This window comes from Polyodon spathula, chromosome 6, assembly GCF_017654505.1.
Source record: "Polyodon spathula isolate WHYD16114869_AA chromosome 6, ASM1765450v1, whole genome shotgun sequence".
NCBI lineage: Eukaryota > Metazoa > Chordata > Actinopteri > Acipenseriformes > Polyodontidae > Polyodon > Polyodon spathula.
Window position 1 is genome coordinate 13585489 of NC_054539.1, and position 26435 is coordinate 13611923.

Below are 26435 nucleotides of genomic sequence, written 5' to 3' on the forward strand. Positions count from 1 at the left end.
AAAAGAGGTTTCTTGTTACGTATGGTTTTAAGTAGTAGTAAATTAAATATTGCCCTATCAATTTTCTGCTCGGTCCAGCTATGATGTTCAATTTTATATTAACATATATTAACATATTTGTCCCAGTTGCAGGAAGGAGCAATTGTGATGAAGCATCTGTTGAGGCTAGGTCTCACCCTCAGTGATGCCAGAGACAATTAATACCGGTGCAAAGCACGGTCTACTTGGATCTCCGACTGGATTCCCTTACGATGCGAGCTTACCTGTCGGACGACAGAGTAGCTGCCATTCGCAACTGTCTGGCCCTGTTCAACAAGGTCTCACAGTACAATTGGCGTTGTGCGAAAAACTATTGGGCCTGATGGCTGCAACTTTATCAGCCACCCAACTGGGGTTACTCCACATATGCCCGATCCAAGTGTGGCTCAGTGCCTTTTTGCTACACCCCAAACACGACAGCCACTGTCGGCTGACCATGTCTCACCTATGTTGGGAAGCCCTATGCTGGTGGAGGAAAGCCTCTCACCTGAGCAAAGGCGTAAGGATGGGCATGATACACAACCATCAATTGGTGATGACAGACGCATCCAACTCTGGTTGTGGGGTGTTCTGGGCAGGCAGAGGAGTCCACAGACCCTGGTCGGGTTGCTGGACATCCCTGCACATAAATGCGCGGAAGCTGAGAGCAGCCCACGAGTGTACCTTTGTATGCTTTCCTACCAATACTGCTGCTCCCTGCTTTCTTCGAGGTCAGGAGAGACAAGGCGACAGTTCTCCTGATGGCCCCTAGATGGCCCAGGAGATTCTGGTTTTCAAACCTCTGCCAGCTGCTGCAGGGCCAGCCCTGGGAGATCTTGCTGCACATGGATCTCCTCAGTCAGGTGCAAGGCACCAATCTGACACCCAGAACCGGGCAGACTCCATCTGTGGGTCTGGCCCCTGAACGGGACCGTCTGTCCGCCTTAGGGCTGTAAGATGCAGTTGTCACTACACAGTAGAACACTAGGGCCTCCTTCACAGGAGCATTGCACGCCTATAAGTGGAAGTATTTTCAAAACTGCCCTTCAGCAACTGTCTGATCCCCCTGTATGTTGAAAGTGTACCTAGCAGCTATATCTGCATGCCATGTCCCCATTGACTCAGTGTCACGGGTGTTCATATACTAGCAACTCGTTTTCTGAAGGGTGCTCGGGCTAGATGTGGTACTGGAGGCTATCACAAAGGCATCATTTGAGTCTATGCACTTCATACAGTTGAAGCATCAGTCTATGAAGACAGCCTTCCTTTTGTCTATCACTTCTGCAAAGCAGGTCAGTGATCTACAGATGCTGTCAATGCACAGCTCCTGTATGCGTATTTGGGATGATGGCAGCAGGATGTCACTACGTACAAATCCTGCTTTCCTCCCTAAAGTGATCACAGCCTTCCACGTGAACCAGTCTGTGGAACTGGAGTCTTTCCATCTACCTCTGTTTTCTTCAGAGGAGGATAGGAGATTGAACTTCCTCAGCCTGGTGCGGGTGTTGAGGTGTTACATGGATAGGACAAGAGCTCTGCGTCATTCTGACCAGCTCTTTGTCTGTCATGGGACACAGACCCTAGGACAGCCCCTCTCAAAGCAGCGACTGTCGCACTGGATTGTGGACACAGTCTTGACTGCGTATGATAGTGCTGACTTTCCCCCACCTGGGATAGTAGCCGCACATTCTACCAGAGGGTTGTAACTGAAAAAGGATCTGAAGATCTACAGATCTGAAGGGACTAAATGTATGTGTACTATATAGTATTTAAATATGTATCATGCACTTAAAACATTAATATATGTGATTTTTTATTTTATATAAAACATTACATATGCAGAATAAAATGCAACAATGTTTTAGTTTATTCTTATTGCAGTAATACAATACAAATTTCTGAGCAGAATTGCGTTATTTGAATGAGAGATCATTCAATATCAGCAAGAGACTAATAATCACAGTGAAGTTTAAATGTGTAAATGCCACCCAGTTAAATAAAGTTACCTGAAACTCAGGAAGAACGCAGTGCCAAAATTAATTTATCAAAGCAACATTAATTAATCATTAATCAACAGCATACAATTTTTATTTTTATTATTACAAAATGTTCTTATAAAAAGTTTAGTTTTCGTACTGTAGAAAATATTTTTTACGCATTCAAACAATATTATTTCATGTCTAACATTAGTTGACATCAGATCTCAGGCAATTAAACATTTACCTCAGCATTTCATTAAAATAAATAAATATATATAAATATAAACGATTCAGTTGGTCTAATGATTAAATAAAGTTATTCGACTGACAAACTATAATTGAGAACTGCACTATATACTCAGAGAATGAACACTGCTGTGTTACTTTCCATTAGCTTTTCGTTTGCTACAACAGGGCTCACTAAAGTCTTTCTTCACCATCAGCCTGGGTTTGCTGTGGGCGAAATGACATAAAATTCAAAGCTAATTCGACATCTGCCCGCTGCAGCTGGGCACTTCGCCAACTGTCCGGGCTTTACGGCAACAGTCCATAACATACATATAATAATTCAATATGTTAACATTCGACTACGAAGCAAAATGTATTAATTAACTATAGGGTGGTGCCGTTACTATTCACACTTATTTGACAAGGATAGTATCAGTTCATATCTGTTTACTAAAGTTGTACATATTATTGCCTGCTGTGCATTCTATTTCAAAGATCATTGCAGATGACAAGAACTCTGTCATCAATAAAGATAATTGCACTAGTGAGATATTGCTTATGTTAACAAAATGTTTTTTTTATGACAGAGAAACCACGGGAAGCTTGCTTTGACCCTGGAAATGTAATGAATGGTTCCCGCATAGGAACTGATTTTAAACTGGGTTCTACTGTGACTTACCACTGTGATTCCGGCTACAAGACTGTCAGCCCAGCTACCATTACATGCATTATCGGAGATGATGGGAAACCAGTGTGGGACAGAGGACTCCCGTCTTGTAATGGTAAAGTACTGCTGATATGTCTTTTTGTTTTTAATACTAAAATATGATTAAGAATTGAAACAAAATAGAGTGATTTAATCACATTAGGTTAACCCTGACAATGGAAGAGTATTAGATCACATCTTGAATTTATATAGTATAGATATATATATATATATATATATATATATATATATATATATATATAGAGTATATATTATGTAGCAAGTTCACTGTACATTACGATAAGAACGGTCTAGCCTTATACACCGATTTTTTTTTTTTTAAATAATGATAATAGCTTATTATTAATTTGCATAATTCATGCCTAGACAATCATATAGTCTACATGATCATGAAACTTTGCCAAAAATTGTGACTAATTGCAGTTTACCTGTGGGAGAAAGTCAGACAATAAGAACCAGCCACGATTTACGGAGGAGAGACATTAAAGTTGGGATCAAAAGGTTGTCACACTTTTATAAGTCTTTCATAGCACTAAAGTGAGATGAAAGGTTTATGTAGACCTGAGTATGTGATGAAGTAAAATAAAACATGATATTGATTACCCATGGGCTCTGGGACTTAAAGTGGGGAAAGTATTCAGTGTTTTGTTCAATAGGAGAGAAAGGCAAAGAGCATTACATGCTTCTGGTGTATCTTAGTGAAAATAATGTGCCTTTAAGAATAATGTGTGTCCATGCAGCATTTCAGAACTCCCTAATTTGGGCTTGATTGGAACATCTAAATGTAGCCCAGGTAGCCGTAGGCATCAACCCCAATCTAGTACACAGTAGGGGGAAAAAAAAAAAAGAATGTCTTACTATTGTTAGCTTAATGAGATAGTTTTTAATTAATAAAATAATTGTTTTTGACTTGATCTTGATTGCTGATCTTTCTCATTGGTAACCATGACAACTCTTCTCACTTTAAGGGACTGTTTCACTCAGTTATGTTAGAACACCTATTGGTTACACCGTAATTATAGCAATTGTTCATTGATGGCTTTTCACATTTAATGTTTTTAAATATCCACGGCGATAAACAACATAAGAAAGAACAATATATAACTAGATTCAGTATTCAGAGCTTTTCATACATGCAATAATTCTGTGAAGAGGCTTTGTTAATAATGTGTCTGCCAACTAGACAAATGAAAAACTATAGCTCACTTCATGGAAAATAAAATAGGAAACAGCTGTTCAAAAAGAACATGAGGCTGCAGACCAGATTATACAATGAGCAGTTTCAGGCCTGACAAGGATAAGCCCAAACAATATTGAAAAACCATATTACAGTAAAGAATCTTACGGAAAAGCATTTGCAATAAATATTTAAACAATGAGTAGAATGCAGCCGGAATTTTTATTATTTTTCATTTTATAAGGCATCATGTAATTTAGCATTTAATGATATTCTGGATAAAACAATAAATAGTCACGTGGACTACAATGTACAGTCTGCATTGTAGCTGCAATTCTGGCATCTCTTGTATTTTATGATCCACAAAATGCATTTTCTTTGGCTAGTAGTTTTCAGTAGGCTATGCATTTTATTAGCTTTATGTCTGGCTAGATGACTGGTGCAATCTAAAGTTCTTCTTTTGGCTCTTAAACAATACTGATGAGAAATGGGTGAGATCTCTTTAACTAAGAGATTTCTTTCCTTACCCAAACAGGTTTTTTTTTTTTTTTTTATTGGTTTCCATAGTAACTAAAGTACTGCCTCAGTGCTGCTGAATGGTGCATCCTACATGCCTGTAAATGAAAGAAAAAAAGAATGGTTAGCTGGCGCCTCTCTGAGGAAAGCCTCAAAACTGATGAGAACAGTTAACATTACAAATGTCTTGAAATATGCAACGAAAAGGAGAGCTGTGGGGGAGGGGGAGTCTGCTTTTGAAAATCACAGCAGTAAGGAAATCCCATTAATGTCTGAAGTTGGTAACAGGGATGCTTCCAGAGACTTGCTAGCATTGATTAGATAAAGAGGACAGGTGGCCCACATCTGTTGTCATCATGGTTTATGAATGAACATTGGGAGTTGAGTACAGAAATAAATCTACTGTAGTGTAGAGGGGAGGTAAAGCTAAACAGATATATAGACTTGGGGTACAGCCCCAACTGTGCAGATAAGTATAGGTTCAATGTATTTATATTGATCAATATATCATATTAATGTATTTGTGTGTTCACTTTTTGTCACTGATCCATTCATTCATTTTTTAAGGAGATTAATGACTTCAGCACACAAAGTTATCAGCCATTTGCTAGGAACTGGAAATAAAAATAAATACTAAATAATGCAGAAATGATTCATAAATAGATTTATTGATGACATTATGAGTAACAGTACACACTACCTTATTCCAGACTTTTAAATGCACGTGGTCAAATAAGTGACCAGCATTTTCAAACATAGAAAAATAACTGCTGTTTGTGTTTAATGTTTTTGAGAAAATGTGTGAGGCAAAAATCAGAGGATACTTTATTGGATGATGATAGGTATTACAAAGTTAAAAAAGAATATATAAAAATAAGCCTTGTCAGGTTTAAAAAAAAAAAAAAAAAAGGTTTACAATTGTAGATTATGATTATGAAAACCCTAGTGTACTTACTATATCATTCTTTTTGGGGGAAATCTTTGACCAAGGATTTGTGCTTCATAACGGAGAGCACCCTAATCTAAATAAAGAGGGAAAGGTAATATGATCAAAGGTTTTGGACTGGTTTGATGTGCAGGCACAGATCTGACAAGGTTGCTTCTTTGCTCTGGGCTTGCACATTCTGTAAGGTATTGCAGGCAGATGAAGGTGTAAACCCAGGGGAAGGACTGCCAAAAGGCTTTGGATATACTGATGATTTGCCAAGAATTAGAATTACAGAGCATTGTACCAAGGACCTGATGGATGAAAGTAACAAGAAATGAGGAGAAAGATCAGAGACTCAAATCAACAAGTTTGTGAGAGTGAAAAGTGACTGAAGAGTTTTGTCAGTTCCTGCTGTAATATAAGCAGAATATAAACAGAAATAATGTAGAGCCAATGAAAAATACCAGGATTAGGGACCTGATAAGAATATGAAAGAAAAGACAAAGAATAAAGATTTCTATGTATTATTCTTCTTGTTTTAACCCCCAGTATAATATCTGCGATGCAGTATACAGTATTAATGCTTTATAGAGGCACTTGGTATGGTTTAAAATGACAAACTAATGTATTCTACGTTTGGTTTTGATTCAATCTTATGTCATGTTCAGCTTCAGGCTTCACATTTTGGTGTCTTTATAACACTCAATAGTTTAAAGCACCCTCAAACAAGTTCACGCACTAAATTCAGCTGGTACATCGGAGTGTAACCATAAACCTGTCCCCCTGTACTCCGACCTTAGTGTATTTGTCAAATATCACATTTCAGCTAAGAGCAGTGATCACATGAATAGCATTTGGCTTTGTCCAACTCTCAGAGAGAATTTTAAAAACTGTCTGCCTGTTTGGCTGAGATGCTCTGAGAAGTTTATATAAGAGTCATCAAAATAATGTTCCTAAAGCACCTAATGGGACTTTATGTAGGGAGTTATTACTGTGATGCACAAACAAATACATTTCAATATATCTTAACTTTTGTTTGTGTTTATGTTTGCAGCTCCCTGTGGAGGCCAGTATGCTGGGTCAGGAGGAGTCGTTTTATCTCCTAGTTATCCACATAATTACACAGCTGGTCAGACGTGTATATACTCAATTACTGTGTCCAAAGAATTTGGTGAGTGAGTTATTTTTAGAATTCTCTTAAATATGTAAATGCCTTCTTAGTTGATTATTTATCAAAGTTGTTATAAAGCAGACACTGTAAAGCCTGTGGTAACTACACCAACCAAGCATAAAAAGCCTTTTGAAATTATGTTTATGGATATATATATATATATATATATATATATATATATATATATATACTATATATTATATATATATATATATCATATAATATATATATTTATAATTAATTTTAAAGTATATATCAGATATGGTTGGGAACTGGTCATAGGTATATAGATTTTCAGATGACTTGCAGTTTGTGCAGGGGCACAGTAACAGCACTCCAATTGGGCATGAAATGAAGTACTTGGATTACTTAAAAAAACAAAAAAATCCTGTTTTGCATGCAGTTATATAAACTTTTTCAATGCAGTTTACAACATTTGTTTGACTCACAAGTCTTAATATATCCGCTTGTCCCACAGAAAAAGCCCCAGGGACTGAAAGGGGATATTGTAACAATGCTGCTTTTAATTGACAGCTATTGAGCTAAATTGCTGTACCAAAGCAAGAAAATCAATTTATATTATTATAATTGCCTATATAATAATATATTGAAAATAATAATATTGCCTATAGTGAAAGTATGTTTCTTAGTGTGTGCATTTTAAAAGAAATATTGCATTTCATAAAATCTAAATACTGTACAATTACAGTTTAGTTTTTTCCATAAACTGTAAATATGATTTTTTTTTCATATTTATTTCAAACTTTTGAAAATTGTTATGTAATGTATAGTTCTAATTTGGACTACAAGCAAACTTAAAGATGGATTAACTGCTCTTCTGACCTCACATCCTCTTAAAAATGACTTGGGGGAGGTAGGGATTTTATTGTAGCTTTAATTGTCTGAAATGTTTGTTTATGTCTCACCAGTGATATTATGCACACTCCAGTGGGTTTGCATTTTCCCAGTCAGTATTAATCACTATGTGATTTCAGCCCAGCGGGAAATGAAGCACATCTTATCAGAATCAATGTCAAGATTACTTTTGAGTCACTACTGTTCTCACACTGTTGCAGGAGTGAAAAGGTTTTAGTTCATAAACCAATACAGATACCACAATGTACAGGGATTGAACTAACACCAGCCTTAACACAAACAATCAGCTGTAGGGCCTCAGTGAGCACTCAGATAGACTCTGATTCTAGAGAGATACCTGACCATCTCTCATTATTTTACTACCTCAAATTCCTTGAGGGTGGATACCGGTAATCTAATGTATTCTCCAGAAAGCCCCACAAGGTCATCACTTTTGAAACTGTTTCTGATGAAAGATCACATTAGTATCTGTTGTACTTGTCAGTTGTCAGTCAATCAGATGGTGGCCATTGTGACTGAATTCCAGTAAAAATTCTCAGTCTACTAATAAATTCCTGAACAAAAGTTTGTTGATGGTTTATCAGTGTATTCAGATCTGTTAAAGTGGATATTCTGTTGCAGCATTTATGGATAAAGCATGTACAAATGATCACTTTAAAGGGAGGTATTTTAACTGAGATTTCACAACAGCTGAAGGGCTAGTGTTAGTGGACTGAAGAAAACCACACTCTTAATAACTTGGTTATATGTGTTGAACAACAGCCACTTAATTGGAAGGATTCTCTGCATTATAAATAATTCAATGTGGAAGGTCACAAACATCTGATGATTGCATAAGAAACAAGTCAAACCCTTACCCTGCAAACATTCTGTAAAGAAAATGCTTTGAAATGATATGAAATTAACTATTTCTGTTTCAAAGCCAAATGACCTCTGTCAGTTTGCCTGAACTGTATGCATTTATTTAGTTTTTTTTTTTTTTTTTTTTTTATGTACTGGTGTGTTAGCAGCAGTGTAAATTATGTTAAATTACAAACCAGCTGCTTCGATGTTACAGTACACTTTATTACATAATACTGTATATGTTCCCTCTCCCACTATGCAGCATTGTTTTGTGCAATATATATGGGCCATAGTTTTAAAGTTTGATCTATTCAACCCTTTCATGTAACATGAAAGTAGCTGAAGAAAATGATTTTGGATGCATACTAAATATATATTTTAATTGAAAATGTAAAAAAAAAAAAAAAAAAAAAAAAAAAAAAAAAATTCCATTGCTTTATGTAGGGAAGAAATGGTATCCTCATTTGAGTCACATACATTTCCATGTGTCCTCATATAAAGACTAGAACTTTTTTGTCCATCCCTATATGAGGTCACAGTGCAAGGAAGGGTTAATTACCTGTTTTTGGGAATCTGTTCAATCAGGAAATTAATATTCTGTCAACAATTCTAACAAGCATTTTTATTATATAATGCTTAAATATACAACCTGTGGGTGTTTTGCCTTTTCTAGAATGGAATATAATAGAATATATGAAAAAAGGCTGTCAGATGATTATATTATCTTATCCTCTACAAGTGACATCATAGCTAGGAATTGGTAAAGCCTCAAGTGGGTTATATGGCTCTGATGTAATCTACTACTCCTTCCCTGTCATAATCTATCTTGTTTATACTGTTATTTCTTCCATTTAGAATTGTATTGTTTTGTCTTGTGTTTCAAGCTTATTGGGAGAGAGAATTGTGATTCGTTTCTGTTGATCAATTAAATATTGTGGCTTTAGATTGTAGTTCCCCCTGTTTGTGAGGTGCACATACCTTCTCTCTCGTCAAAATATTTCTCTGCTTGGATATGCCCAACAACAAACAATACACAATAAAAAGCTGACATTTTACCAGTTTGCTCATAAATAACAGAGGGTTTGATTGGAAGTGGATTATCCCAAAATTCTCAAAAAGAAAATGGATGCCAGCACAGAACAGAGCTTTTAACAGATTCTCAACAGCATGACTGGAATACAAACAACAGGTGTATTAAATATGTATTCTTATTCCACTCATGTTTGCTTTTGAAGATGTTAGTTCCTTGCTCTCCAGGGTTACATTTAGTTTTTTTATTACATTGCTTTATACACAGCATAAATCACATCAATGTATGAACAGTTCGAACCCAGTGTATTAAGACTGTAATAAGATAATATCTATGCCACTTCTTCCAATCTTTAGATAAATCCCAGGACTCCCAAGTGATAGAAGCATGACACATTTGCAACATGCTGTGAGCATGATAAAAGTAGAAGGAAGGAAACATCAGTCAGCATGATAATGCAAATTAGTGTGGCTTCTTATTATTGTTGTAAATATGCACATCAGTAATATTCACCCTATCACACACCAGAGAGGTGTATGAAGGGTATGATTACAAAACATTTTTACAATATTTATGATATTGTTTTGGATTGAGATATGGATTGTCTTTTATAAATATTAAAGGAACAATAAATATACCCTTCTTCACTGTAATATCCGTCTTATTTTAAATCACTGGTTCACAACATATTGGTTTTAAAGGAATGCAAAACAGATGTTTATAGTTTGGTAGACAACGACTCCAGTAGTTTGAGGCAGGTTATATAGTTCATGGCTGACGTTGCTGCAGCCTTGCTGACTGATTTCACAGTAAAATGGTGCCTCAACGCAAACCATAGGTCACAAAAAATAGACTTCATTCATTGTAAAACCATTACTGGAAAAGATGTAAACATTTTTAAAAGTAAAAACATATATGTAAAATTGTCACTATAGTAAACAGTAATACACACCTAATAGTACTAGTAACACAAAGGCTTGTGTAAAAATGCCAGCTGGTTTCTTCCAGTCTTTCTCAATCATCCAATTCTGTCGTTTCAGTGGTATTTGGACAGTTTGCATATTTCCAAACAGCAGTGAATGATGTTGTAGACCTATTTGATGGGGCAAACCAGAACTCCAGACTTCTTAGCTCCCTTGCAGGATCGCATACAGGTAAATGTTGCACATACGATTACAGAAGTTGGATTAAGAACATAACTAAATAACATGCGTTTATGAGAACTTAAAATGTCATAACACTGTATTTCAAAACTATAACCACGTATGTATATTGCCTGTGAAGTGGTTGTTAATTGTGCCATATTTGTCACGGCAGTGATTCTTCAGATTGTGTTGTATACAGGGGTGCTGGAACTAGAGGTGCTTGCATGGCTTTCACCATATACAGGTGTTACAGTTTTGTTCAATGGCTTTCAGCACCCCCACTATAAAAATGGTTCCAGGGATTCTGGTTGTATAAAGTGTTGCCAGTTGTATGGCTCAGTTGTCATCATGTTATTATGAATATTTACTTTACTTTCATGTTCTATGTATTCAACCTGTAGGCGAGACTTTACCTTTAGCCACATCCAATCAGATCCTTCTCAAGTTCAGTGCCAAAAGTGGTGCTTCTGCTAGAGGTTTCCATTTTGTCTACCAAGGTAAGCAACACCACAACTACAATTTACTAAATGGAGCCATATCTTTAGTTTACTGGCAGCATCAAACATAACATTTGGAGGATCAGGGTTGCATTTTAGTGTCATTGTTATTAGAAAAATCAGCATGCCAAAACCATCAAGAGGTGAAACAACAACATGTTTAACGACATCACTATAACATGCTGCTATTTACATTTGTATTTCATTTTTTGTATTTAATGGAGCTTCTGATTTTTATTTTGTTCTATGTAATACTTTCTCTTGAGTATTTTACCAGATGGGAATTATAGCAGACCATTTAAATGTATGGATTTAACATAAAGCAAAGGTGGAGATTTACCAATGAGAACATTGAAAAATAGTAGATACTGTAATTGCATATTTTATACTGACAGGATAAAAAAAAAATGTGTCAGTGCTATAGCGTAAAAAAATAACAGACATGTTTTGTGGCCATGATTTGATATTGTTTTTTCTTTATTTATGTATAATCTATAAGTTAAACACCACATTCAACTAGAAAATATAAAGACTAAAATATGACAATAATAAAACCGCTGTTAGTGTAGAAATGTGTGTTTTTTATTGTTATTTATTTACTAAATGTACAAATACTAACTATTAAAACAACTTTAAAACATTTAAAATATGTCATTTAAAAGTGGTTTAGCACTTCCACTGACTCCACAGTGGATGTATTTTTTTATTTGTCAAGTTGTGACATGAAAATTGAGACAGAACCTTGTGACCCTAGAAAAATACCATTTGCTTGAGTCATGGGTAAAGGCAGATGTCAAATATATTACATTATAATGAACTAGTGAGCGACCATGTGTTTGGAAACTGTAACCTTACTGTCTGTTTTTTATATTTATTTTAGTTGAAAATATAAAAATGCCTAGCCAGTCTCAGATTTGAAAAAAAGCTAAAAACTCACTTCCTCAGTTTATCAGATGTGATTGTTATCAAGCATCATCATCCACTTTCTGTAAGCCAGTGTGTGTCAGCTTTAGATACATTGGAACTGTTATAACCAAGTTTTTTGACATGACCAATAAGTACCCATTATAAATGTACATACAGTTGTATAACTAAAGAAAAAGTCTGACATTAAACTAAATTCCATCAACTTCTATATAGGGGAAATATTTATGCTTGCAGAGAAGAGTATAATTGTATTTTCTATATTTCTCAGTCACTAGAGGATTCAGTAACATATAAAAGCAGTCAACAAAAGCATATATAAAAGCAGTGTGTGATAATAAGTCAGTTAATGTTGGAGCCATTTGATTACAATTTCCTCAATGAAAACCAACCTTCAAACAATATCTCAGCAGTTTCATTGGTGAATCACATAAGGTGGATTCTATATCAACCAGAGGCAGTGCACTCCAGATATATATATATATATATATATATATATATATATATATATATATATATATATATATATATATATAAGTCTCACACATTTTCAGTGTGTACAGTGTGTACTCAGATCAATGTTCTTAAGAAATTCTGTTCAGCAAGAAGTATATCGACGTTGATAACAAAGGAAGCCTACACAACTGAGTCATTATCGGATAGGTACATTTTAATGATGTAAGCAATTGCTGCTTAATTATTTAAGTAAGTACATCTTTCATTTAGGTCTGACAAGTTGTGTGTTTTTCTTTGAAAGTAAGATTTTTAAATTTGAAAAGTAGAAATACTGCAAGGATTCTTTGTTGCTTCAACAGCTGTTCCCCGCACAAGTGACACCCAGTGCAGCTCTGTGCCAGAGCCCAGGTACAGCAGGCGAATCGGTTCAGAGTTCTCAGCAGGGTCCATTGTTCGCTTTGAATGCAATCCAGGATACCTCCTGCAAGGCTCTAAAGCTATTAAGTGCCATGCTGTTCCAAATGCACTAGCACAATGGAATGACACAATACCTACTTGTGTAGGTGAGTAAACACGGGAAGGTTGATTTTTAAAAAGGGTAAGCATCAAAATCATTTGCAAAATGTGTGGTTAAATATGGACTTTTAAGTCAAATTTGTTCTCTTTGCTGCTCTTCTAGCTTTCAAAAAAACACCAGAAATGATTAATGTTTTGAGAATTAAAGGGATATAAGACACAAAATTCTCCTGGATAGAAAATAAATGCAAGAATAGTGAATATTCAAAGCAAAACACTGAGAAAGAAACAGCAATGAAACATATACTTACTTTAATTCTTATTTTTACATTGGACACTATTTCAGGTGTTTCCCTTAATGTGTGGTCGGTTACGTGGGACCATGGGAGTACAGATCTAATAAGTGATCCAAAACATAAAATCCATTACTGCCATTTTTTTGTAGTCCCACATCTAGCAGGAATTTACAGACACCTGCAAAAATCACATTTGGTTTTACTAAAATCTATTGGTCTGTCAAACAACCTTATTTATTGAAAATGATCAGTTGACGTACTGTCCAGGTAAACCCTGTAATGTAAGGATTGTAGTATTAATTTAACTTTCTCCATTATGTAAATATTAAGCATTTTAGTGCAGATGTACCATACCACTGGACATGTGAGTATTTACACAATATACTTATTTACACAATAAACTTGATTGAACATTCGGAAAATAAATCAATACATTTTTTTCGTCTCATGCTATTTAATGTAAATAATGTATTGTGTTAATAAAGCATTACAAAAAAACCCACTATTTTCACAGGGATTTAATCAGGACCCCCAAATAATATCGAAAGAGAATGGCGGTATGGAGAGGGGCAGAATTAGACAGGTTTTACTGTGTATTTGGTTACTCTTTATATAACTAGAACGCAATAAGAAGTTTAAAAATCAATGTATTTTCATTAAGTCTTTGTGCCATGTGCAGTATTTTACAGAACAAATCATCTAGCTAGACAAGTAAGCAAGATATTTGTTTATTTATATTTTGGGAATATATTCAAAACACTTTATTTTTGTAGTATTTTCTATACATTATTTTGGAATATGGGCAAAACAAAATCAGACCTCAAGGTAACAAGGGTATATGTCGTCACATATGTGTAACAGACAGCATCCCCAGAGAATCCTTTTTTGATTAACATATTCATTGTGTTCATTGACTGTAAATTGCTTTTGTAGCTGCCTTTCATTCTATAAATGAAAACACAATAAACTCACTAGAGAACTCAGTGTAAAGCCCTCATTGTTACTTTGATTTACTTCTTTGTTCTGTTGCGCAGTTCCCTGCAGTGGAAATATGACTGAAAGAAGAGGCACGATTCTGTCCCCAGGGTATCCTGACCCCTATGGTAACAGTTTGAATTGTGTGTGGAGAATCACTGTAGCTGAGGGAGCAGGTATACAGGCAAGTGTCTGCTGAGAAGCAAAAAGACTAGTCTCTATTTTTTATTTATTGATTTATCGCAAATGTGTAGTATATACAGGATACATTCATGAAGTGCTGTATTGATTTTACCCATGAGGATGGTAGTCAAAACCCACTTGTCAGTTATGGAAAAATAAAACATATTTAAATCTAAACTTCAACAGCTGAATGCAGTGAATTGCTTGGTACCTAGTGATTCCCCAAGTCATTCTGTTGTTTGATTTCAATTCATTGCAAAGAAGATTAATGCAAAATTAGACTAGGTAGAATATTTAATAAAAATCAGATTTAATAAAAAGCACTGAACAACTTTTTTTCATATTCAATGCTAGATGATCCATTGCCCCTTCTCATCCTGTTCAGGAAAACATCCTCACATATATGTAAATGAATGGGACATTTTTAATTAACAAAAAAGTGCCATGTTTTGCAGAAATGGTTGCACACTGCTGTGTAGTCCTCTGTTTTTGAAGGTAATGCCGCTACTGTCTAAATAATAGATCAGCTGGAGATTTAATATTGCAAATGTGATTTAATAGGAAACAGGCGATGTAATGGTTAACAAAAGAGAAACTTAATACAACTGCCAATTTTCTTTGCTCAAAAATTTCCACAGGATATAAAGGAGAAGTAAACTGTTTAAAGTCCAATTAAGTGGATCATTGTGTTTTTGTGTGCTAAAAAGAGAAACAGTTATTCAATATATACTTGTTCAGTAATATCAGTCATTGATCAAAAACAAACAGACAACTTCTGAATGTAGATATTGAAGTACTACAACATTTATAGCACCTTGAATACATTTTACAATTTGAAGGATAAAAGGACATGAACTCGACGATAAGCGCAGCCAAAACTTGCATATTCCTTGTCACCAAAAGATGCAAACCAATAAATCATGTAGGTTCATGTGGGGCGTTTTTGAAAATGTATTTTAATACATTAAATAATGTGATAAAACAATATGTATACTTTTTCTATCAAATTGATAGATATTTAGTCTTGATGTATTCTCTTTTTAAATGAATTGCTGGGCATAAAACTCAACGCAAACTCTTGTAGCAAATGATGTATACAGCATAGAAATGCTGTCTCTCTAATGTGGTATTTAATGTTACTGAAAAATAACATGTCAGTGAGCCCTTTTAATTCCAGATCCAGGTTATGAGCTTTGCCACAGAGCACAACTGGGATTCCCTTGAAATATATGATGGTGGTGATTTGACTGCACCAAAACTGGGTAGCTTTTCAGGTGAGAATAAATACTTAACGTTCTTTTTTTTTATTTTAATTATGTTTGTAGATTGTGACCCATCACTGTGTATATTAGATACATTTCATTTGTGTGAAAAATACAGTAGCAACTTATTTGACTGGCTTAATTTTAATAATACATACTTTTTGGTGGCAGGTCCATCTGTGTTTACATTTCCACTGATCTTTTTGTACAGTAAGTTGATGTTGTGATGCTGATGCCTAGTGGTTTGAATACTGTTACCGCTGCTATTCTAAATTATTCAATATGTATTTGCACATAAGCATGAACGTGTACAAATATAGGGGTAGATGTACTAAGATGGGCCAGTCACAGTGCAAACATACCGCAGTTTGCATTTTCATTACGACAATTTGCAAAGTACACATTTTGTCACATGTACTAAGAAAAAACATGTTAATGAAGACAGCCGCAGTATACTATTTAAACATTATTTGCGTCATCTTAGCTAGATCTCTAGCAAGAGTTGTGCAACATTATTTCAAATAAAATAGCGACAGTTGAGTTGTGGTAAGAATCAAAATAACATTGTTTTTGTTAAATGTAAACGTCATCTGTACAATGCATTCTGTTCCATCTTCATTTTACCTATTGTGATACTGTTGTATATATATATAAAAAAAAAAAAAGACAGTCTAATCCCATCAGATTCTATAGTGGGGCCCCAACCTTCAACCCCAAAAAGCTTTTCATAATCATACAGTATCCCCTTGCTAAACTAGACATGTTTGTTCAACATAAGGAGGTGTCAGGTTTAAAAACAATGCAATAAAATCGCATACACATACATTTACATTTCTCGATATATTTTAAATCAAAGTAATTGCACTGAAATAACACTAATGTGTTGTGGGTGTGCTACACATTACATCTTGTAAAAATATAAATCTGTGCAGTAGACCTATACAGTATACAGTACAGTAATAAAAGCAAATGAATATCTAGCACACGTTTTTGTACTTTAGCCTGCTGATAACACAAAATAAATCACGCTGCTGCTTTGTACACATTTAATTAATTTTTTAATTTAATTATTATTATTATTATTATTATTATTATTATTATTATTATTATTATTATTATTATTATTATTATTATTATTAACTTGGTCTACTTAACACACAATAGATCATGAGCTGGTGGGGTTAGTGACACATGTGTGCAGTCTATTGCTCCCAACAAGCTGGGAAAACCAGAAATACCATAGAAATTTGTTTTCAAGGCTTGTAACTACACCTTGACTTTAGTGAAAATGGGGTACTCGGGTGTTTGTCTCAAAAATGCATTGAGCACAACTGACAACACACGAGAAAAAGCAGACTGGGAAATGCCAGCAACAATTGCGACTGTTTAAAACGTGCTTTCAAAAGTTCTTAAAAAATTGATGCAATTGTAAGTGTCGCACTTGCCCGCAGCTTTAGTACATCTCATTACAAAATTTTTGATCCATCATTTGCACTGTCTTTTTGCAAATTTCTGCAAGAACGCCGAGAATTACATATTCACGTAAGGCTAAAACGCAAATAGAACTGCAGCTGCAAAGCATTTGTTAAAATGATACTAACAGCATTGGGTTTGTTTAGTACATTTCACACTACTCTTCCCACTGGTTTGCAAAGATTGTGACAGACACAATACTTTAATACATCTACCCCATAGTGTTCTGTGGCTGACAGGATTCATTTTAGGATGTGGTGAGATTTGAGGTATGGCTTGTTATTCTCTTTAATACATAATTCTTAGAAATACATTCTCAAAGGAAATTAAATGTAAGATTGCGAAAGCCTTTGGGATAGCTACTCAGTGTATGTATGCATTATCTTCTTGGATGAACCCTTGGATGAAAAAAATAATGTAACATTGGCAGAGGTTGGTTTACCAAAATCTTTAGTTAATATAAAGCTGTCAAATGTCATCCAGGATGAACAGTGGACCTACACCATAATATGTCATTTATCATCTTCAACTTGGGACATGATAAAGAATTGTGTGTTTTATGCAGCCTCCTTAAAAATATGAGCTAGAACTGTATGAAAGTGTTAAATGGGATTTCATCCTGTATTTGCCCTGCATCACAGAAACCATCTGTGAGGCTGGTCTCAAATGAGCTTGCTCAGGGATATCCCTCCTGGAACTGGACATTGTTTAGACTTTGTAAACAGTGATTTCACAATATTTGATAAATTAACTGATTTCTTTAAGACAGCATCATGAAAACATGGATGTGTGCAGTTGGTTTTCCAAAGGACTACCCACACAGCAAAGCTGTCTGTGGTGTATCTAAAATAAAACACATTTAACATTGTACTGTACAGTACAGTATAGTCTTACTTAGGCTCTACCACCACTAAATTACTCACACATATATATATATATATACACTAATTATTCACAGTGCTAATAAAAAAAAAAGTGCTAAAAATCATCCCATGGTTGGGGATAATTAAAATGATACTTTTCAAGACATTAGTACAATGTACAGTAGGTTGCCTGCATGTTATTTTATATTTATATATATATATATATATATATATATATATATATATATATATATATATATATATATATATATATATATAAATTCAGCAGCATTTTTTTTCTGAACAGATTTTAATAACTGGACCAAGTGGTGCTTCTGGCACTGTTAAAATCTTTAGGACCGTTCAAGGACGTTGGTGTCAGTGGAGCCTGTGTCCATTATAAAATTTAAAAAGGACAAGTAATCACAGAAGACAAAAAGAAAAGACATGCAGCCCCACATTTGTATTTAACAGTTGGAATAATACACATTGGTGTAATCATTTATATCTTAATTAACTTTTTTGAATAACATGCAGCTCAACTTTTGCAGTACACAGTTAGCTAAACATTATGCTATTATTGCATTATGCTAATTTGTGGAATGCTCTGCCTGCGTCTATCAGGGAAACTGAGACCATTACATACATTCACCTCAACATAGAGGGCCCGAGTTTGATAATGTGGGGGCAAACGCAAGTGCAAAGCTCAAAGTCATTGCGCTAGTGCTGCAGGGAGTGGTCTGTCCCAAGAGAGTAAATTTTATCAAATTTAGCACCTGTGTTATGCCAAATATAGTGTCCTGGCAGTATTTGGCATCTTAGGTTCTAAATACTGTCCCTGCAAATAGTGTCTCCTAGCAGTATTTGTCACTCCAGCTCAGTTTGAATAATAAAGTAATGATCACATCAACACACCAAAGAGACATGAATTCAGAAAACTTCTCTCCCTTCGTTGCAAGAATGCTACTGCATATTTCATTCTCACTAAAAACAAAGAAACACAAAATTAATAAATATTTGATTTATGAAATAGATATGTATATATACTTATGTTTTGTCTTGACATCCCTCTTCCCTCATTGGATATTCGTTGTGTTAAATTAAAATAAAGAGCTGAAACAGATTGGAAGGAGTCATAAATTAGAAGAGAAAGTAGTTTCAAATTAGGTTTTCAGAACAGTAAAAAAATAAAATAGCATCAAGTTTTTTTTTGGTATTTTATAGCAGCTTACCTGTCAGTCATTCGAGCCTTGCATACAATTGAATAATTATATATTCTTGTGTGGCTTCTGTACTGCCCTGAAGTGAGAATTTTCCAAAAATCTGTTACTAAACCTTGACTAAGGCCACAATAAGTCCAAAACACAGGAGACTACTGACTCGACTACTGATACAAAAAAAAAAAAAGTGATTACTGATTACTCATATGAACAAAATACACTGTTGTTGCAATATAGCCTTCTGTATTGGCAGCACATTAGCACATCTGGATTAAACTTCTGCGATAACTTGTGAGAGTAATATCTGTGGTTCAATGTTCATAATCTTTAATTAGTTTATTCTTAGCAAATTATCAAAATAAAAATAAAATATGTCTATAATTTGTAATGTTTTGTTGTTACTTGAATGTCGATGTATATCAAAGCTGTGTATTTTAATAACATACAGTAAATCCTTTTATTTAAAAAAAAATCTAATTTTATTTTGAGTACCCAAAATAGCAAATCAATAGAAATCTAGTTTTTTCTTAGAGAACATTGTTGTTTCAGAATAGTAATGGTACAGAGTCATAACATTCCACTAAAGTAATTCCACTGTTTTTAATATGTTTAATATGCTGCAATAAAGAAAACATATTGACGTAACTTGTGATCTGTAATTCCACCTCTAACACCAATTTTGAACAGGTAATCTGTGAGTGAATTATATCCATCTATGTACCCTTGTTCTATTATGAATGCTGTAGGCATAAAATAAAGTTATATTAGGCTGTATAGATTCCTAAATTGATTCTTGCTTTGGCAGTCTTGTTGCTTTATCATCATGTTTGTATTCACTGGGGTATGTCCAATTGTGTAAACAACTCATCAGATATAATATCAGTACATTGATATTCCCATCAATTTCCTGTTTGTATACTTATACATACTGAAGCTCAATCTTAAACAATACATACAAAGTTGTAATAATTTTTGACACTGTTACGTTTGTGAAATGTAAATGTGTGTCTTCTGCCATTGACAAGGTATTCCTAGAATGGTATACATTGTTTTCCCAAATATTTAATTGAGTACCATTTCAGTTTAATTCTTATTATGCTTTCCCCTGGATTTGCATCTGAATAATTGTATGGACAATGGGCCTTGTTTACTAAGGTTGCTGGCCAAAATATAAAAGTTTTGCGTGATTTGTATGAGCAATATACTAACAACACAATTAACATGGCAATTTTGTTGGTTTTTTGTAGAAAACAAAAAGTACTTTTAAAATCAGTGACTTTGGTGATTCTAATTATTTGAGAGCAGGATCTTCCAAGGTCAGCCCACATCACGGCACTGTGCTGGGTTTTCAAAGTACTTTCATAACAAAGTGATCACATGGACTGTGTCTTTCAGGTACCACTGCACCCGCTCTTCTGAACAGTACTTCTAATCAACTGTATCTGCATTTCCACTCTGATATCAGTGTAGCTGCAGCAGGCTTTTATCTGGAATACAAAAGTGAGTAAATATGTTTCCCTTGTGTTTTTCTCTGTGGGATAGTTTGTGGAGTATTAATGATGCTCTTTGATTGTGTGTCTCAAAAAATGGTCAGTAGTGAATTTAAATACCCCAGCTCATTTACTCAGTATCAAATCTTGAGATCTGCCACTGTTTGATTAATTTCTTTGTTGTGTGAATCTTGTTGAAACTTTTATTTCTCTCTTGGTTCCACTGTTTACAAATTACATATTAAACAACTAAACATATTCCAATGTATTGTAAGTTCACTAGCAAACTTTTTGGAAAACTTGGTTCACTTGGTGTTCTTGCCAAAAAGATTATTTGATTTAAGAAATTAACCCAATGTCAATCAGCGTAGGACAGTGTCATCAATCATTTTAGAATGAAAACTAGCATCTGGTTTCAGACTTCAGGGAAATGCATTCTGGATCTTTTTTATCCTTTTTTTTGCAGTATATTGCAAACTTTAAAGGACAAAGGACAGTATGGAATACAGGAACTTTTAATAGCTTCCCAAATCAGCTGAAATCAAAACTTTAAATTGTATGACTGTCTTAACAGTTTTAAATTGGGCCATACTCACTAAGCTTTAACACAAAGTTGTTTAACCTTTTAGATCCTGATGAACTACTAACTGCTACTCTACATACATTCACCAGGTTCTACCGAATCAATGTGGTAGATCCCTCTACGCCTTCATTAGGCACAAGGATCCTTGAGGGTGCACTCGCGCACCACCAATACTAGTTGGTATGCTGTCCGCTCACTCTCCCTTGTGACGGCTCCAATATATTTTCCCAAAAGTATTGGTTGGTGGTCGTCTTTGAATTGAATGTTAAGTTACTAACCTTGTGAGGTCCCATGACTCACATTTGTGGGTTTGATGCAAAAGAGGAAGTGAGCTCCGTGTAGCGACTACTTACTCCCTCAGTAGGCGGGACCGAGGACATCACTCCACAGAGGGGCCTATCGGCAGCTCTGACATAAAATGCTCAGCGAATACCTACCTAAGGCAGGCATATCCCAAAACTATTGGTTGGTGGTTATCTTCCCTTTCAGGGAACCATGGTTATGGTTATGCTAATTAGATCATGTGGACATAATGAAATAAAAGGTTATGTAGAAGTAATCAAATAACCTTTCAGCGACTTGGAATACATATACATACATATACATGTTTTGTTTTTTTTTTTAATTTTATGCGCAGACAATAACATTTATAAATAATAACTATTTAAAAAATCTATACATTTATAATTGTGACAGTAAGCTTTAAAAGCTGAGAAACTGCAGGCAATGAAGGAATTTTGTAGCACTCACTATAATAAGCCAGACTGTCTCATTGATGCTAGGTTCATCCTGAATGTTCAGCATATGATGACTGTAGCTGCATTTAAATTTTCCCAGTCAGAGCTATGCCTTCTGCATAGTAGTTATAAAATGCCAAATGGTTTCTGAGACACGGATAACTGCCTCAGTAGTGGCAGAAAAAAAGATCTGTGAAAGTCTTTAGAAATCTTTTTCTTTTATAAAAGATCAATGGCTGTGCAGGAGCAAATCATGTGGGTTTAAATCCAAGGCTCTTTTTCTATTTCCTTTTCATATATTGAACGTTTATTTCATTAAAGAGGTATTCCAGCCAATAAAAGAACTTAATTTATAAAGAACGACCACCAATCTGGCTATTTATGTAAAACTGGTAACCCCATTCAGAGCCCCTGTACTTAATTGTTTAGCCAATATTTTTTGGATGACAAGTACTGTAACCATGGACAATGAAATGTTTATATTACTCCATTTAGTGATGACTGCTCATCCTCTAAACAGGTAGTGTATATGAATATAATACGTGTGTAAGTTGGGGGTCAAAGCTAGCAGTCTTGTTAATCAGTTCATGGGCAACTTGCTGACTTTTCTCATAGTTGGTTAAAAGCTTATCATATCTGGCAGGTATAAATGTACATTGGAGGTCTGTTAAATCAGCACAGAAATTTTAAAAAAAAGTGCTTCAGAACTGACATTTGGGGGTAGATGTAGTACAGGTGCAGTGCAAATAATTGCTGATGCAAAATTCAAATTGCATTAAGACCAGGCAATTATTTTGCACTGCACCTTATGTAAGCTTAAGAGCAATACAAATTACTCAACAAGAACAAATAGTGATCCACAATTATGATAATGAGGGTCTCATGAAGGCATCAGTCTATTAGCGGCCTCACTTGCAGAGTTATACAACATGTCAGAAGAAGGGTAGCAAAGTCCTCTCGGCACACGGAAAAGAAAAGAAAAGTCTTCTGAGAAGGAGCTGACGGTCTTTACGACTGACGTTACTCAGCATGAAACCGAGTTGTTCGGAAAACGCTTCAGCCAACATCAGTTATGCTAATATCCTTAGGAAATTATATTTTATTGGCCTGCCCTTTTTAGCATGACATCCTAAAATGTGCCTAGCACTCTGGAAAAGGTGGATCGGGCTATCCATGCAGACATGGTCTGAATCAGCAGCTAAGTAGTGCAGAGAACACAGCACTTTCACGTTGATTAATGCTGGGGCCTAGCTCATCTAGCCTAAGTGCAAGGCAAAATACTTACACCACATTATAATGTTTGGGCTCACTTAAATAAGGTACCTGCAGTTTTTCTTTTCATTGTTAACATCCTGACAACTTTTTACACTTATAACTTTAAAATCTGTTTCAAAGCTCTTTTTACAATGTTTGTCCAAGTCCTCTAAATCACTGGAGAAAAAAAAAAACATACGATCAAGTGCTCTGGCTTTTCTGTTCGGTACCATATCATGGATCATTATTGCTATGTTACCTGTTATACAATGTGGGCAATGAAGTGCACTAGAGCGGCCATTTTGAAAAGAGCTTTGAAACAGGCTTTAAAGTTATAATTGTAAATTGTCAGAATGTTAACAATGAAAAGAAAAGTTACAGGTACACTATTTAAACAGTTGTAGTAACACGTGGAATTTGTGATGCTATATTCTTCAGAACCCTGTTACTTAATTTTTAATTTCTTTAAATATTATTGCTATTAGAGGTACATTGTGGGGTCTAATTTTATTATTTAAACAGTGGCGAATCTATCATCCTTTTACAATTCTACAATACCAGGTAATTTATTGGACGCCTTGCACTGGAATATAGCCTGTGAAAAATATGTTTTTTTTTTTTTACGTTTGGGTGGATCTACCTCCGTTGAGCTCATTTAAACAGATCCTTGTTTGTAAATTCTTTCTTTTTTTTAAAATATATTTCCAAGTATGGGAATACAGTGATAGTATTATCTGTAATGAACTGTGTTTGTTTTGACGTTTCTTCCTAATTATTATTGTATGAGATTTTGATGCAGTAAAGCTTATTTCTGTTATGTCTTTCATGTGAAAAGAAAAATATGTAATATCCCAGAGTTCTTCAGAACAGCAGCAACATTTTAGAAACTGTTTTTAGCAATCAGAACTTTAAGAAAGAATAGTCATTTCCATTTAATGTATTTAAAAGTGAATGTGATTAAATCATTCCTGGTAATTGCATGCAGTTGTATTACTTTTCACTTAAAAATTGGACAGTGCTGTATTTATTTTGCAGAGAATGTTTTCACAGATAAACAAACACTGCCACCTGCTGATAAGCACTTACAAACAAAACAACACATATTTAAAGGCAAATGACTGAATGGCAAATGACTTCTGTTCTCTTCTATGAATATACTTTTTTGTTATTTTTTCAGCTGTAGGGCTTACAACTTGCCCTGATCCATTAGTCCCCAGCAATGGTATAAAGGTTGGAGACAGGTACTTGGTCAATGATGTGATATCATTCAGTTGTGAACCAGGATATGTGTTACAGGTAAAAAACAAACAAACAAACAAACAAACACAAGGTTTTCTCAGTTATTGAATACAATACACTCTTCCTAGCCTATATGCCCTATTCCAATCTTTGAAAACAAACAAAAAAAAGATCATCTAAATAGAGATGCAGTACTGCAGGTCATCTAAAATGTCTTCAAATATCAATTTAGTTATTTTCATCTATTGTATGTGCATTGATTTTTAAGGAGTTGTGTTGTAAATATACATAGTACCTTCTGATATTTCGAGACTCAACAGACACTTGAAAATATTTTCATTTATCTAATAAGACGCATCGATTGACCCTAAAGTCAGCTGTTTAGGGTTAGCTTTGAATTAAAAAAAAAAAAAAAAATGATATTAGAAAGCCACTATAAAAATGAAATTGCTCTTGGTTTAAACTAAATAAATAAATAAATAGTAGAAGTCTTGTTTACTGTTTAGAAAAAAATAGTACATGCATCCAAGCTAAGAATCTTCTTAAACATCACTTATTATTAAGTATAGTAACAGTTACTGGTGGTGTTAACAGTATACATAACATACAGTACAGGGAAAGATACAATATATGTTGTGCCTGTCTTAGAAGTTTGGGGGTTAAAAAAAAGAACAAATGTGGTAGTTAATGAATAATATTTCAGCATGTTCATTGATGTAGTTTGCATGTCTTAAGAAAATACTTATGTTCAGGGATAAGGTAGACAAACATCATCATCAAGTGCAGTCATTAGTTTTATCTAATTTGTATTGATTGTTTTTGCATGTCATGGATGGATTATCTTCAGGGATACCAACATACTTATTAAGGGAGAGTAAAACTAGTAACAAATGCCCCAACCCTTTCTGACAGGAGATAACTGCATACTGTATATTAAGCTCTTTTTTAAATGCAAGACTTTCTTAACACATCTTCCTGGAAAGCAGCCTGTTTTACTGACAGGCGCTATTGGATTATTTCGAAGCTGCTATTACATTTGCATGTTTTTACATTTTTTTGTATAATGTTTTATTTAAAAATAATCCCACATGTCATTCCAATATGAAACAGTCTAGTTACAAGGTACAAGCAAATACTATAATAATAGTGTTTTAAAAGGAAACATCAGTGTTTAACTGAGCATAGTCCTGACTGACATTACCAGTTAAATGACCATATACAGTTTAATAAGCCTGCTCCAGAAACAGCTCTAACATTCTGCTTGGTTTACAGGGACACTCCCACATATCTTGTATGCCAGGGACTATTCGTCGCTGGAATTACCCACCTCCCCTCTGCATTGGTAAGAGTTAGCTGTTCACAACAAGAATTCAACATTTTAATGTTTCATTTGTATTCAGCAAAAAGCAAGGGTATCATTGTATCATTTTTTTTTTAATACAGGTAAAACAAAAAAGAACTGTATAATTTGGGAATGAAATAAAAAACAAAAATCATTGGAAGTGAATGTTTGTGTGAATGCACTGACTTTCCTTGACTCATTCAGTTGTTATGCATATTACATCCTCAACATATATCGCTATATAATCTCGGCACACACTTAGAGAAGGGCTTCTAAAGCATGATTTGCACGAGATTAACAATCGGGTGCCCTCAGAGTTGGTCAAAAGCAGAGGATGTCTACTAACCTCCCAGACGAGGATTAGTTTTCATCAAGGAAAGTTTGTGAAAGGAGATTGCGCGTTTGTGCATGATTTGTAAACAATGACGCGGATGTAAATAACTCAAGCAAGACAGACGAAGAACGAAGCGTATTAATTAATTTTACC

The 26435-nt window shown here is 34.7% G+C and overlaps 1 protein-coding gene across 1 annotated transcript in view; it reads left to right on the forward strand.

The window, feature by feature from the left end:
- Positions 1–26435, forward strand: part of LOC121316645 (CUB and sushi domain-containing protein 1-like) — a 179747-nt gene that overhangs the window by 73498 nt on the left and 79814 nt on the right. Inside the window, exons 23-32 of the mRNA XM_041251686.1 lie at positions 2813–3007; positions 6628–6744; positions 10534–10647; positions 11040–11135; positions 12875–13078; positions 14362–14486; positions 15663–15759; positions 20699–20803; positions 24545–24663; positions 25879–25948. Of these exons, the coding sequence (XP_041107620.1) occupies positions 2813–3007; positions 6628–6744; positions 10534–10647; positions 11040–11135; positions 12875–13078; positions 14362–14486; positions 15663–15759; positions 20699–20803; positions 24545–24663; positions 25879–25948 (1242 nt within the window). The remainder of the gene's footprint in view (positions 1–2812; positions 3008–6627; positions 6745–10533; positions 10648–11039; positions 11136–12874; positions 13079–14361; positions 14487–15662; positions 15760–20698; positions 20804–24544; positions 24664–25878; positions 25949–26435) is intronic.